Below are 16209 nucleotides of genomic sequence, written 5' to 3'. Positions count from 1 at the left end.
ACCTCTGTTCTCTTCCCAGGATTTTAGAAGTTCACAAACAAAAGGTATTATTACTTACTTCAAAAAGCAAAAATTCTGGAGCTGAGGGGTTGGCTCAGTGATTAAGAACAATTGTTGCTTTTGCAGAGGATCTGGGTGTAATTCCCAGCACCTACATGGTGGCTCACAATCATCTGCAACTCCAGTCCCAGAGGATCTGAAGCCACTCCTTGGGCACCAGGGACACATATAATGCACAGACATGCATGTAGGCAAAACAGTCATACAAATAAAATAATAAATCTAAAAAAGAAAAATTCTAGGAACGGAGAATGTAGCTTGGTTAGAGAAGTGTTTGCTTACCATGAACAAAACCCTAGGTTCAGCCCTAGCACCACACTAAAACAAACAAACAAACAAAAAAGGCGTGAAGAAATGCATCTAGCGCTGATCTCAGAACTCGGAAGGAGGCGGAAAGACCTCAAATTCAAGGTCATCCTCAGCTACACAGCGAGTTAGAAACCAGACTGGACTACTACACAAAGCTCTATCTTGGCTAGATGTAATGGTCCACGCCTTTGATCTCAGCACTTGGGGTGGCAGAGGCAAGTGGATCTCTGTGAGTTTGAGGCTATACGGTGAGATCCTGTCTAAAATAAATGAACAATGTAATGTAAATTATAGGATGATCCTAACTTTGTAGAAATTACATATAGATATACAAAGAAAAGTCACCAATGCAAAATGAAACTGCTGGGAGGCAGAATGAACCGTTTTGTTTGGCTTGTAGTATGTACTTTTAGGACTTTCTGTAATGATGTAAGGTTATAGCTTTAACATTTAAAGCATGGTTTGTAAAACCAAAATGAAATTTTGTAAACACAGAGCTAGAAGGCCTCCCATGATAACAAACGACCATAAAAATAATTTGTCCCTCACCAGAAAGCCAGAGAGCTACCACTCACTGAGTCTACGAGAGAGACAAGAACTCCACTGAGCACAGCACAGCGGGACAACAGCAAGGGTTTCTAGTATTGCAGCCTGAAGAAACACCAAGTGAGAACATTTAAATGTGCGGGAACGCAAACTGCTATTTACCAAGGAAGAATATTTCCATTATTCAGAGATGCCCAATGCTTATGAGACTGGTCACTCTTGGAGGCTTAATTCCAACGTTGATGCTGGCACTGAGCTCACTGAGATGGCACCAAAAGCACAGGCAACAAAACCAAAACCCACAAGTGGGAGCACACCAAACCAGGAAGTTTCTGGAAAAACCAGCAGAAGGAAAAAAGGCAAGCTTCCTAGTGAAATATTTACAAACTGCATGTCTGACGAGGGATTAGTCCTCAAAACACAGGAAAACTTTCACGGCTTGAGAGAACGGAACCTACAACCTGATTGTAAAATGGGACCGTAGACTTGATCACCTATTTCTCTAAAGACCAACGGACGGTCAGCTGGTGTATGACGTCTTAAGGTCTGCATGAGGGGACTGTAAGCCAGCACTGCAGGGAAAGACAACTTTACATCTGCTGGGGTGGCTATTACCAGAAAAATAAAAGACGGGTATTTGCAGAGACGTAGGAAAAAAAAAAAGAACTCTTGACAGTGGGAATATAAAATGGTACAAAGTTGTTCTCTGACCTCTATTCGAGCACACACACACACACACACACACACACAGTGTTAAAGAAAAAAGAAACTTTAGAGGCACATATGGATGACGGGAAAGGTGGCTTTGTGGTTAAGGACTCTGGCTGCTCTTGCACAGGACCTAGATTTGTTTCTCAGTAACCACCTGTAACCTCTAGTTCCAGGGGACCCAATGCCTTCTTCCAGCATCTGTGGGCTCTACACGCATGTAGTGCACATACCTACATGGAGGCAAACAGTCATACAAATAAAATAAAATTTCTAAACCTTTTTAAAAAGTGTGTATGTAGCTGGGGTGAAGTCCTAGTGGAAGAGCCTCTCCCTAGTTAGGCTGTGTCAGCCCTAGCATCTTTCTTGAGGTGGTGGTGCACACCTTTGATCCCAGTACTTGGGAGGCAGAGGTAGGAGGGTCTCTGTGGGTTTGAGACCAGCCTGGTCTTCAAAGAGGATTCCAGGAAGCCAGGGCTACACACAGAGAAACCCTATATCGAAAAAATAACAACAACAAAGATATCAGGCTCAGTTTGGGGTTCAGGTGGAAAAGATCGAACTGGTTAGAGCCAAGAAAGCATCTAAAGCAACAGAGACTGAGGTTTGTGTAGCAAGGAGAGGAAGGAGACCCAAACAGAGCTACAGAGAAAGTTGAACTGCTGCCTTGGTCTCCCAATAGCCCTCAGTATGACTCCCGTTCCTCGGGTGACTCCTGTCTCTGTGCAAATACGGTCTTACCATACCTGTTCCATGACTCAGTCACCGTCACTACCACTCCCAATTGCCACCACACCCTCAATCCAAACTCAGAACCCCTTTGTCATCTCAGAGAGATACTGATCCAAAGCCACAAATGACAGGAAGATATGGCTGCCTGACTGTGCAGTAACTGGGTATAGGGATGGCTGCACTGGTTCTGAGCAAGCAGCCTTCCCCACTTGTGAGCTCTGTGTAGCGTGCCTTCACCCTCCTCCATTCTGGCTGCAAGCGACTCTCTTCCCTGAGTCCCATACCGTCCTGAATCTCACCTCTCAGGAAGCAACCTCATGCCCGCTGTGCAGAGGATGTAAAGGGGGGTCTCCTTGTGCTTCTTCACAGGCACATGAGCGGCGGCAAAGCTCAGCAGAGGTCGCAGGTAGTCGCTGGCATGTTCTGGAGTATCTGCCATTGCGGAGATTCCTGAAGTAACACCAAACATGTATACGTATGTGCGTACGTATGTGTCTGTGTATTTTAATGTAGATCACATAAGACCCAGAAAACAAATTCTCGTAAGATTCTGTCCAAGGACCTACATTTATGTTTTTGAAAGAAGCTGGATGGCAGTTAAATGAGAGATTCCTCCCACTGCCCAGATTCCCACAAAAACAAGGGAGCTCCTTCCTCCCCTTTCTCTTCCTACACTAGGGAAAAGATCAGTAACAAATGTATTCTAATGAGTACCTGGCTTGATTTTCTTAACCACAGGCTGGCTGTTTCGGTCTCTCATCTGTTTGATGTCCAGCAAGTCATGGGGGTTCCCATTATGTCTTGGCCAAAAGTAAACAAAAATCCGGGAGCCACTGCTGCCACAGTCCACCACAAGTCCGTAATTCAGATTTGGGTCTTCAGTGTTGGTGGCTTCGAGGTCTCCTACCCGAGCCAAATACCTAAATGGATAAAACAGAAATGAGTGGGGTCCATGAAGAGGAGCTTTGCAGAGCCTTCATGAACGTCCTCATGTCCTATGGGGCCCCAAGCTTTCGTGTACTTGAGCTAGACCCATGTATACTTGGTATGCTACAAAATAAAGTGAAAAATATTTCAGTTTTTGTTTGCTTGTTTTTTTGAGATAGGGTTTCACTATGTAGCCTTGGCTATCCTGGAGTTCCTTACATAGATCAGGCTGGCCTTGAACTCACAAAGATCCAGTTGCCTCTGCCTCCTGAGTGCTGGGATTAAAGGCAAGAGCTACTAGACCCAGCAAATGTTTAAATAGTAATTCATCTGGATAACAATAAATTCATTCTGTATTAACACAACATATTTATACATATCTATGCTACACTTTCAGAAGCAAAAACTAGAAGAGTGGTTTTGTTTCATAATTTTGCAAATGTCTTTTGCACCTTAATCAACATCCTCACATTTGCTTTGGTATTCACTGTGCTACAGACATAGCTTTAGCTGAGTGTGTGATGGTCTAGCCTTTCACGCCTGCTGCAAAAGGGAAGAGGCTTTCTCTCCTTTTTTTTTTTTTTTTTTTCCTTTTTGGAGACAGTGTTTCCCAGTAGCTATGGAGCCAGTCCTGGAACTTGCTCTGTAAACCAGCCTGACCTCATCACAGAGATTCAGCTGTCTCTGCCTCCCGAGTGCTAGGACTAAAGGCGTGCACCACCACCCAGCTTCTTTCTTTTAAAATTTACTTTTATTTATTCATGGTTGAATGATGTAGGGACTGAGCCTCATACATGCTAGACAAGCATTCTACCACTGAGTAACATCCTCAGACCAAGAAATAGTTTTGACAGACTTCCAGAACACTGGAGACACTCTGCTTCTATATTATAACTCAAAATAAGTAGAGTTTCTTAGAGGTTTTGCTGCAACTGCAACCGTCTCAGTTAAGGTAAACACCATGACCAAAAGCACTTGGGGAGGAAAGGGTTTATTTCATCTTACACTTCTGGTCACACTCCATCACTGTTGGAAGTCAGAGCAGGAGGAACATAGGGCAGGAACCTGCTCTTGGTGGTTCGCTCAGCCTGATTGCTAACCACCCAGGACCACCTGCCTAAGGGTGGCCTCAGCCACAGTGGTCAGCACCCTCTGTCATCATCAGTAGCCACGATAACGCCCTACAGACCAACCAACCGATCTGATGGAGGCGTTTTCGCTGTTGAGGTGTCCCTCTTCCCAGAAAACCTAGCTTGTGTTAAGTTGACAAAAAAATTCACTAACAAGCCAGGTGTTATGCTGCACGCCTTTAATCTCAGCACTCAGAGGCAGAGAACTGCGGATCTCTGTAACATGGAAGCCAGCTTAGTCTACATAGTGAGCTCCAGGCCAGCCAAAGCTACATGGTGAAACCTTGTCTCAAAAAACAAAAACAAAAACAAAACAAAAAAAAACAAAAACAAAACAAAACAAAACAAAACAACCAAAAACAAACTACCAAAACCTAGCTAACACAAAAAACCCAACCACCACCCCCACCTCCCACCCCCGCCAAAATTTTATATTCTGCTACATTAAAATCTATTGGTTTATCCTGAACTATAAAAAGATAGCTTTTTGTAATAAGGCAAGATCCTATATCATTATCGGAAAAAAATGTTCAATTAATTATATAAATCTTCCTAATATTGACACATTTCACTGTATAGTTTTTTTTTTTAAAAAATCACTCATATCAGCACCAATGTTTCTTGCAAAAATCTTTAAGGTCCTGGGAAGTGAACCAAATTCAGTTGCAAAGATGAACTCGAAATTCTAACTCCCAGTAGGAAGCTCAAACTTTATCTATTTAAATACTGACATTTGTTTCCTTTAAAGGTAACAGGTTTATTTTATTCGTTTTTAAAAGGTCCACAGGTCAGAAGTGTCACTTAGTGGTAGACTGCTTGCCTAGCGTGTGCAAGGCATAAGGTTTAAACTTTTGCATGCCAATTTTTTAAATCTTGAAGATAAAAAACTATATATATATATATATAGTCTGAGATTTTGCAAACACACACACAGTCACGCGTTCATACCGTGTGCATGCAGGGCCGGAACACAGAGTGCGGATGAGTCTGGTGATACCTTGGAACTGCAGTTACAGTTACAGGCCTTTGGCGCTGCGTTGGGTAGGGACCAGACCTGGGCTCTTAGCCACTGAGCCGTTTCCTCACCCTTTTTTTGAGACAGAGTTTCACTACAGAGTATGTAGCTCTGGATGACCTAGAATGCGCTATCGACACCAAACTGATCTTGAATTCACAGAGATCTACACCCCCTGCCTCCTGAGTGCTGAGACTAAAGGCATAGACCATCACACCCAAATACAAGATAGAATCTTTAAAAATAAATAAAATATCTATGAAATACCTAAGTGTGAAAACTACGGTCTTTCTCATGGTAAAAATAGTGTTTCACGGCTTGACTGCCCAAGGATCCTCCCTCAAGACAGCTTAGGAGCACGGGAGTATTGAATGCCCACTTCTCAACTCATCGCATAGTAAATAAAATGCTGTCAAGTACATCAGATTCCCCCCACCGCAACTGTATCCCGAAGCGAAATGCAGTAACAAAAGTACAACTGAGTAATGCTATCTTGATCTGTGCTAAGCCCTCCCCGGATGTGTGCCCTCTGACATCATGGAGACAATCTGCAACTTGCTGAAAAACGCAAAGCACACTGGCAGGAGTTGGGAGGTGGAAGCAACGTGAACATCCAGCACTGGATGAATGGGTAAACGAGACGTGGTCTATACATACAAAGAGATACTATTCAGTGTAACAAAGGAAGACCATCTCGTTACATGCTACTATGGGACGTCAGGCCAAGAGAAATAAGCTAGCCACAAGAAGATAAACGCTCTATTTATTCCACTTGCATGAGGTCTGTAAAGGAGTCAAAGTCATAGAAACAAAAGTGAAATAGTTGGGGACCACTGGCTGGCAGGAGGAATAGAGGGGAATTGTTCTTTGATGTGTAGAGAGTTTCAGACTTGCAGGATGACAAGTTCTGGAGACAATGTAACAATGATGTAAATGTGCTGAACGCCACTGAACTGAACAGTTAAAAATGGTTAGGACGGTAAACTTCATGTGATTTACTACAATGAAAACGGTAGATAATATCTCAATATTATTACAAGCTTTGAATTCACAGCTCTCAAAATGTTTCCAGGGACCCCAAAGACTCACATTTTGGTAGCCAATGCTGTAATGCAACCCTTTTTCTCCCAAGCATCCGCCCTCTCTCACCCTCTTTCCTGTTTATTCTTTCTCATCACCTTTGGAATGGTTTTCCAGCCTTTTTTTTTGTTTGGTTTTGTTTTTTTGTTTTTGTTTTTGTTTTTGTTTTTGTTTTTTAGCAGGGTCTCGTGTGTCTTGTCCTCCTTCCCAAGTCCCAAGTGTATAGCACCACACTTGGTTAATGGTTAATGCAGTATTAGGGATAAACCTAGGGCTTTGTACATGGCTGACAACTGCCCAGCCCGGTCTTTCAGCAAAAGCCACTGTGTAGCAATGCTGGCCCCAACAAAACCCACAGTGATTTCAAACACCTTTATTTATGTTTTTGACAGGGTCTCGCTAAGCAGTTTCAACTCACCTGGAACTCACTCTGTAGACCAGGTTGGTCTCAAACTCACAGAGATCCATCTGCCTCTGCCTCCTGAGTGCTGGAATTAAAGATGCGCATCTGGCCCAAGTGCCCTTAGAGACAGGAGCCTGGATGCCCTGGAGCTGGAGTTATTGGTGATGGTGCAGGTTCTGGGGACCACACTCAAATCCTCTGCAACAATACATACTCTTAACCACGGCACCGTCTCTCCAGCCCCCGAGAAAGCATTTCTTCTCCTCCTGCTCTAAGAGTGCCGCTATGCCCTTCGAGTAGCTCGTGTACATTTCAGCACGAACCCTTAGGGTTACTCTCCGTTGTTTAGGTCATTTCTCAAGAGCATGCCGACTACTGGCAGCGCGCATCAGTGATCCTCACATTCCTGGACCTAAGATGCGGTCCCACGGGACTCACTGCTCCTGCAGCTCACAGGACAGAGCTGCTGGTTTGCTCCCAATTCCTCCACGTCTTCTTTCTGCTATCCTCAAAATCAACCGGCCTTCGACAGTTTCAATGACTCCGCAGCCTGTCCTGTTATCCTTCCTGATTCTCGCTGAAATAAGCAATTTCACGGTTCTAATTCTGGTGCAGCTCAACTTAGCTTTCTCTTCCCTCAGACTTTGTCATGAGAGCAACAGCAAAAAGGAAAAAAAAAATGTCAGCTGGCTTTAGACCACAGGGCAGAAAGGAAGGAGCAGATGGCATTCAGCTTCTACTCCCTAGCTGAGTCTTTGATCAGTCACTACAAGCAGCAGGAAGTCTCCAGCTTTCTTATCTTGTACACAGACAGGTACTGAAGAAGGGCTTTCCCTCCGTGAAGTAGCAGAAGTACCACTTTCTGGACTTTCTCGGATGACCTCATCCACTTGCTTATGCTTCCCACAGTCTCTTGAGCACCTTCATTTATGATTTGCAGACCTAGCCTTGGCTGTCATGGTGAATCGCATGCACCGCTGGACCCTTCTCCTTGGCTGATGCCACACAGAACAATTTCTAGAAAGAACTCAAAGCCTAACAGAAAATGTCTAAAAGCTCTGGAATTCCTCAGCCACCTTCCCAAGAGAGAACCAGTTCTCCACCAGGCACCTCACTTGGCTTTCCCTTCGCTCCTACAGTGCAGATCCTCCGTCTCCCTCCGCCTCCTCCTCTGCCCACCCCCTTCTCCTTCTGCTCACCTTCTTCTAACATGATCACCCTCCAATCACTGCTGAGTCCATGATGAAAGGTGAGGGCTTTCACTGCCATTATCCTGAAAATATCATCAGCATTACCGCTAGAAGTGACCAAACTATTACCTGGCTCGCTTAATCAACATCAGTTAAACCACTTTCAGAGCTCAAACAGAACTCAGCAATGTGCCAAAAGTCAATAAATAAGGCCTCCATCAGTATGGACCTACCAGCACTTTGTTGAATGTCATCATATTTCATGACACTACCCATAACTCAAAACCAAACACAGGGGAATTACACTAGCCATCCATGAATAACAGCAATCCATGCCTAGAAAACCAGTTTGGAAGGTTACTGCTTACCTCCTAACAAGATTAACCAGACAAGAACATTTATAACTTAAAACCCTGCTTTCAAGCGGAATAACTGGCATTAAGATAAAGCAAATGAATGCATGGGAAGGATTGCATTCATTTCTCCAGAAAAGGGTTCTTTCTTTCTTTTTTTTTTTTTTTTTTTGTTTTGTTTTGTTTTGTTTTTCGAGACAGGGTTTCTCTGTGGCTTTGGAGCCTGTCCTGGAACTAGCTCTGTAGACCAGGCTGGTCTCGAACTCAGAGATCTACCTGCCTCTGCCTCCCGAGTGCTGGGATTAAAGGCGTGCACCACCATCGCCCGGCCAGAAAAGGGTTCTTTCAAACTCTTAAAGAAAACCTAGCTCTAAATTTATAACCTAAAGTAAACCATTTTTATTTTAATTTAATGTAATGCCTCTTTTTGACCTCCAAAAACAATATGGGTACATGCTCACAATAAAAACGAAAATACAACCAGGCTGTGGTGGCACATACCTTTAATCCCAGCACTCAGGAGGCAGAGACAAGGGGATCTCTGTAAGTTCAAGGCCAGTATGGTCTACAGAGTGAGTTCCAGGGCAGCCAGGACTGTTACACAGAAAGACCTTGTCTTGAAAAGCAAAATGAAAACAAAAGAAGAAGAAAAAAAAGAAGAAGAAGAGGAAGAGGAAAAGAAAATACAATCCTTGGTTTTGAAACTGCCTTCAGAAAACTCACAAAGGAGCTTCTAATGTTTCCAGTTGTATTACCTGAGAAATGGTCTGTCACTAAGGGCTGATTAAAATGCAAGTTAAAGGTCTCTAACAGGAAACAGCTGAAGCATTATGAAAACATCACTTCCACACACATTGAAACACAAAGATGCAAAAAGATCACCATGAGCGTGTGCCGCATTTACTGAGAGCACAGAGTGACTGCAGTGTTCCTTGGCGCACATTCTCCTGAGCAAAGGTCTGCACATTCCTGTGAGGACACCTGTGTCTGTTCCCAGCAGCACTGCACCCTCTAAGGGTGCATGAGCATGCAGAACATGGATTCAATTCCAGCACGTGACTTAGGAACAACAAGCAGGAAAACTGTATGTTATAGTGGTAATAAAGCCACAAGTGCAAGGACTTGCCTGAGCTCTTTCAGAACTGTTGACAAAGCTTTCCCCACGATTCCCAGTTATGGGATTTGTCATTCTCCTGGCAGCTAATGGTCCCTGGCTGCTACAGAGAAAAAAAGAAAAGAAAGAGAAAAAGAAACAAAAAAAAAAGCAGAACTTTTAATGGAGACAATGTTGCCTGTCATCTTCAGACTATACTTCAGGGCAGAGAAGAGAATTAATGGATAGAAAACTCAACATTATTTCAAATAATAAATATCCTAGAGCTAACATTTGCTTAAGTCAATCAATGTGTGGGTGGTCTAGACACTTTATTTCTTTATTTGTTGCTGGTTTTGTTTTTCCAAGACAGGACCCCAGCCCCTCTACCTCTCAAGGGCTGGGATTACAGGCATGCACCACTCCAGCTGTCTAGATGCTTTGTTCCTAATTCGAATGACAAGATAAAAAATCATTTTCACTCCCACTTTATGCATTAAAATCAGGATTCTAGAATAATAAGAAGCCTCCTCTTGATTACCTGCAAGCAAATGATTAGGGCTAATTAACCCTGAAGCCGCAGTACCACCCTAAGCAGCCTCATGGCTCTCACGGAGCCGCATTCTGGAAGCCTCTGCACTTCGGAGACCTTGTCACTTAACATCTGGCATAGGTCCCTAAGTGATTTAAAGATAAAAGACTACAAGCAATTACTCAAGATCATCATTATCTAGGCTGTATAAGAAAAGTTTTAACAAAACACATAGAGCTGTTTACTATGACAGACAATGTAGAAATTTTGATTTATTCAGTGTATTTTTTCCCCAGTATTTTTGAGACAGGATCTTATGGGGTAGCCTAGTTGGCCTCACCTCCCTAGGCTTGGATTACAGACATGCAACACAACACCTGGTTTCTGTCTGTCTTTAAGAAATCCCCCAACGCCTCAGTGTCACATGCCAGTTATCAGTGCATTTGGGGCACCTGCACGCATTGACAACCTGGACTCCCAGAAGCCACCATTCTAATTTGCTGTAATCTTTGGCTTTGCAAGGCAAATGGGAGTCATGCAGGAAAAGGCAAGGCAAGGCACTGGTGGCTCCTGACTGTAACAGCAGGCATTAGGGTCTGAGTTGGAAGAGCATTAACTTTAACGTTTAAGGCTTCCCTGGGGGATCCTTTCAGGTTAACCCAGCCTACAGGGTGAGAAGGAACAAAAACAAAAACAATACAAGGAGGAGGGGGGGGCAGGAGGATGAAGAAAAAGCAAAGCAAGCTGCATATGAGAGCCTATCTTATCAGTAAGGTACACGCACTTTTAGGACATGAACCTAATGATAGCACAGTTGGTCAGTTACTCATGGGTCTCTCTGGATTCATTTATGATTAACTTTGTTCCTGATTCTTAACTGTGGGTAGTTCCTGATCTTAAATGACTATCTCAATTACTCCCTCAGGTCTGCTCTCTAATGGGGTTATGAACTCTGTCTTCAGGAGCCACGTTTTATTCATCTTTGTACCCAGTGTCAAATACAATATGACGAACACACGGTGTCGGGGAGGCTGCCACCAATGGCATTTATAGCATACAGCTGTTAGTGGCAATGTGTACACAGCCTTAAATAACAATAGGCTCTAGGATACAAGGCTGCTTGGTCAAAGCATTTCAAGGTGTGAGGACTTTGGTAATGGCCGTACAGCGAAAGATCTGTGTGCTCCACAGTCCCAATTAAATCAAGCTAACAAGTAGTTAGTTATTGGATCTGGTTACTTAGCATATGGCAGTTAACAAGAATTGCTGTCCGGGCTGGAGAGATGGCTTAGTGATTAAGAGCACTGACTTCTTCCTAAGGGCCTGGGTTCAATTCCCAGCACCCACATGGCAGCTCACAAGTGTCTGTAACTCCAAGATCTGACACCCTCACACAGACATTCATGCAGGCAAAGCACTAAATGCACTTATACAAACAAACAAACAAAAAACCAAACTGTGTTCACTCTACCTCCCACAGACCACTCTGTCTTCTCAATTTGTGCTGTTGCCGCCCAACTTCAGGCTACTCTCATCTTGGCTCAAGTATTATAGTAAGTCTCTCTGCTTCCTTATTTCTTTCCAATTCATTCTCTTCAATGCCATCAAAGTGAGCTTTTTTAGTTGTTAGTTTTTGAGACAGGGTTTCTCTGTGTAGCCCTGGCTGTCCTGAAACTCACTCTGTATATCAGGCTGGCCTCAAACTCAGGGATCCACCTGCCTCTGCCTCCTGAGGATTAAAGGCAAGCACACCACCATCACCCACCTACCCCCCACCCCCACCATTGCTGAACTTTCTAAAGAGAAAATTCTAACACACAGCTCTTCAAAACCGAATAAGCCTTTCTCTACCCTTAGGAAGAAATCTAAATACTTGCAGGGTGGTGGTGGCGCACACCTTTAATCCCAGCACTCGGGAGGCAGAGGCAGGTGGATCTCTGTGAGTTCAAACCCAGCCTGGTCTACAAGAGCTAGTTCCAGGACAGGCTCCAAAGCCACAGAGAAACCCTGTCTCAAAAAACTAAGAGAGAAATAGAAAAAGAGAGAGAGAGAGGTAAGTACTTCCCTCCACACCTCCACCCTATCCCACCCCTGATCTCACAACACGCCTGGCCCTAATCTACCTCTCTACCATACAGCTCACTACTAACTCTTAACACTCTGCCCCAGCTATGTTAGCTAATCCACAGTCAGATCAGTCAGTCTTTCCAGTGGGAAACTGTGCTAAGGTCTGTCAAGAAAACCCCATCTGGAAGCAAAGAAATTCAATTTATGGATCTGGATTTTAAACTTACAATTTTAATTAACAAATTCCTTAAGATCAATTGCTGACTACTAACATCCCCCAAACAGTATGTTGTGTCCTGGGAAGGAAGACTCCAAACTACAAATAAACAGAAGTTCTAACAGAGGGAAGGTTGACCATAAAAGCAGCCTGAGAAAAGGCACCAGTCTATGTCCCAGCAGGACCCATGCATGGTGGCTCGCAACACATTTTTAGCTGATTAACAACAAAACGAAACATGAAATGAGAAATTCTGGAGACAGAACCAATGAAAAGGAAGACTAGGCATCTATCACAATTCTGACCACAGAAGCTTCAAGGAAAGTATTGATAGAGGATTCTGGCAAGATCCCCCTCCATCCTTATGAGAGGGCCATGCAGAGCCTATTTCCCTCTTGACAGGACCTGAATGAGGATGCCTGGGTGCTACTGGCTGTTATTTTGCAACCATTAAAAAAGCTAACCCCGTAGACAGCAATTTCCATCCTGCTGGCTAATATGGCGCCCATGGTCTCTCTGACTCTGGATATCGAGTTATAGGAGCCAGTGAGGGAGGTTTTTTTTATATAATTACTATTATTTAAGTCAGTCTGAGTTATTACTTGGAGCCAAAGTCTCCTGACACATATCTGAGAAGCAAGTCTGAAAAAAAAGAAGAAAATCATGTTGAAAATGATGAATACAACTGTGGGTGGTGGCACACGACCTTTAATCCCAGCACTTAGGAAGCAGAGGCAGGCGGATCTCTGTGAGTTTGAGGCCAGCCAGGTCTACAGAGTGAGTTGCAGGACAGCCAAGGCCATTACACAGAAAAATCCTGTCTTAAAGAAAATTAAAAAAGAAGAAAAAAGAAAATGATGAATGCAACATGACATATTTAATTCCGTAGCCTCAGTAGAAATTAATCTAAAAAATACAGCAATGAGAGTTTTCTTTAAAAGACTGCAGGCCACCTTGTGCAGTTGAGAAGGCATTGAGAGCATAACAAATAACTTAGCAGCATTTTCTATGAGAAAAGGATATTCTGCATTCACTGAATAAAATCATCAGTAGATGAAACACTGGGGAAGACAATATTAATCAATTAATCAATCAGGCACAGTGGCGCACCTTTAACCCCAGCACATGGGAGGCAGAGGCAGACAGATCTCTGCTTTGAGGCCAGCCTGGTCTACATAGAGAATTCAAGGCTAGCCAGGACTACATAGTGAGGCCCTACCCAAAAATAAATAAAATACTCAGAATAAAACACACAGAGAGAAAACATAGATCATCAATTGGTTTGCGGAAAGGATCCTGGGCTCGATACACATGTAACTAGAATCCTCAAAGGAGAAGGGGAAAACAGAAAAATATATGAAGAAATGATGGTCAAAGTTTTTCTAAATTTGTTTTTAAAAGTCTAAGTTTAGGGTTGGAGAGATGGTTCAGAGATTAAAAGCACTGGCTGTTTGTCTATTGGACACGGGTTCAATTCCCAGCAACCACATGGTGGCTCATAACCACCTATAACGAGATCTGGTGCCCTCTTACAGCATGCAGGCAGAACACTGTACACATAATAAATAAACATTTTTTTTAAAAAAAAGTCTAACTTTATAGATCTGAAAATATAAGGGCTGTGTTGTATTCGGCTTTGTTGCTCAGTACTGTGCAGAGCCGGTGCGCAGCGAATGGCTGCTCCTAAAAAGAGTGCCTAACCATGGAGCAACATCTCACAAATACATCCCAATCAAACTGCTTTAAAAAAATCACCCAGGAGGAAAGTACACACATGTACAGAAAGAACAAAGATACACACGTCAGCTGACTTCTCAGAAAGAATGCAAGCCAAGAAGAAAAATGATCAACATAGAGCTCCTTAACAACGGATTTCTTCTTTCCAAAATAAAGGCAAAGAAAGTCCATTCTCGCTTACATAAAAATTGAAATGCCAAGCAGTGGGGGCACACACCTCTAATCTCAGCCCCTGGGAGGCAGAGACAGGCAGATATCGGAGTTTGAGACCATCTTGGTCTACAGAGTGAACTCCAGGACAGCGTGGGCTACACAGAGAAACCATGTCTTGGGGGGAAAAAATTGAAAGAATTCACTCCCTGTAGCCTCACCTTACTAGAAATGGAAAAGTAGAGTTTTTTTAAAAAATTATTTTAATTCATTAGTGGATTCTAGCCATAAACAAAGGACATGGAGCCTATAGTTCACAATCCTGGAGAAGCTAAATAATAAGGTGAACCCAAAGAAAAAGATATATAGATCCTCCTGGAAACTGGAAGCAGACAAGATCACCAGGAAAAGGTTGGGAGCATGGGGGTGGGGTGGGGGAAGGGGAGAGGGGGAAGGAGAAGGGAGAGGGGAGGATTGGGGAGAGCTTGGGGAAATGGGATGGTTGAGATGGAGGAAGGGCGGATATGGGAGCAGGGAAGAAGATATCTTAATCAAGGGAGCCATTTTAGGGTTGGCAAGAGGCTTGGCTCTAGAGGGGTTCCCAGGTGTCTAAGGGGATGTCCCCAGCTAGGTCCTAGGGCAGCAGAGGAGAGGGTGTCTGAACTGGCCTTGTCCCGTAGTCAGGCTGATGGCTATCTTGAAAATCACCATAGAACTTTCATCCAGTGACAGATGGAGATAGAGACAGAGACCCACATCGGAGCACTGGACTGAGCTCCCAAGGTCCAGTTGAAGAGCAGAAAGAGGGAGAATATGAGCAAGGAAGTCAGGACCGCGAGGGGTTGGTCCACCCACTGAGACAGTGTGCTTAATCTAATGGGAGCTCACCAAAGCCAGCTGGACTAAGACTGACTGAGCATGTGATCAAACCCGACTCTCTGAATGTGGCTGACAATGGGGGCTGACTGAGAAGCCAATGATAATGACACTGGGATTTGTCTCTACTGCATGTACTGGGTTTTAGGAATCCTAGTCTGTTTGGATGTACACCTTCCTAGGCCTGGGTGGAGAGGGGAGGGTCTTGGACTTCCCACAGGGAAGGGTACCCTGCCCTCTCTTAGGACTGGAGGGGGAGGGGAGAGCAGGAGGGAAATGGGAGAAATTTTTGAATGGTATTATTTATAAAGCAATAAAAATTAAAAAATTATTTTAGACAACAAGAAATATGGTGCTAGAAGCACTGGTGAAAAATGGGTAAACATACAATACTTTCTTTAATTTTAGAAATCCTTGAAAAGATAGTTGAGCCGGGTGGTGGTGGTGCACACCTTTAATCCCAGCACTTGGGAGGCAGAGGCAGGCGGATCTCTGTGAGTTCGAGGCCAGCCTGCTCTACATGAGTTACTTCCAGGACAGGCTCTAAAGCTGCAGAGAAACCCTGTCTCAAAAACCAAAAAGAAAAAAAGAAAAAGAAAAAGAAAAAGAAAAGATAGTTGACTGTTCAATAACAGTACATTATGGAACCGGCACCATCTGTAGAAATAAAATATATGACAATAGCTTAGAGACTATGGGAAAAGGAGGACCAAAGGTGTACTGCTCTTAAGCTCTGGTCAAATACAAGCAATGTGGTAAAGCTGTCGTTGTAAATCCTAAAACAACCATTAAAAGAAATTAAATTATATCCGATGATCCAACAAAAGGGATAAAATAAAATCGTAAAAAAAAGCACTCAATTCCAAAGAAAGGACAGTGTGTAGGGGGAGGGGAGGTAAACAAACAGGACAAAAAGAAATGATAAGACAGACCAGGCCTAAACATAATTAGTAGACAAAATATAAATGGCTTGATCACCCCACTTAAAAGGAAGACACAGACAATGGATAAAAAGCAAGGCTAAACTATCTACAAAAAGTCCACCTTGCCGGGCGGTGGTGGTGCACACCTTTAATCCCAGCAC

At 43.5% G+C, this 16209-nt stretch overlaps 1 protein-coding gene across 1 annotated transcript in view; it reads right to left on the bottom strand.

The window, feature by feature from the left end:
- Positions 1–16209, bottom strand: part of Entpd7 (ectonucleoside triphosphate diphosphohydrolase 7) — a 44660-nt gene that overhangs the window by 25555 nt on the left and 2896 nt on the right. Inside the window, exons 4-5 of the mRNA XM_038344120.1 lie at positions 3070–3275; positions 2655–2805 (exon numbers count right to left, since the gene is read on the bottom strand). Of these exons, the coding sequence (XP_038200048.1) occupies positions 2655–2805; positions 3070–3275 (357 nt within the window). The remainder of the gene's footprint in view (positions 1–2654; positions 2806–3069; positions 3276–16209) is intronic.

The sequence above is a fragment of the Arvicola amphibius genome, chromosome 1 (assembly GCF_903992535.2).
Source record: "Arvicola amphibius chromosome 1, mArvAmp1.2, whole genome shotgun sequence".
NCBI lineage: Eukaryota > Metazoa > Chordata > Mammalia > Rodentia > Cricetidae > Arvicola > Arvicola amphibius.
The sequence above is the reverse complement of the archived record's forward strand: the minus strand, read 5'-3'. Positions and strand labels throughout refer to the sequence as shown.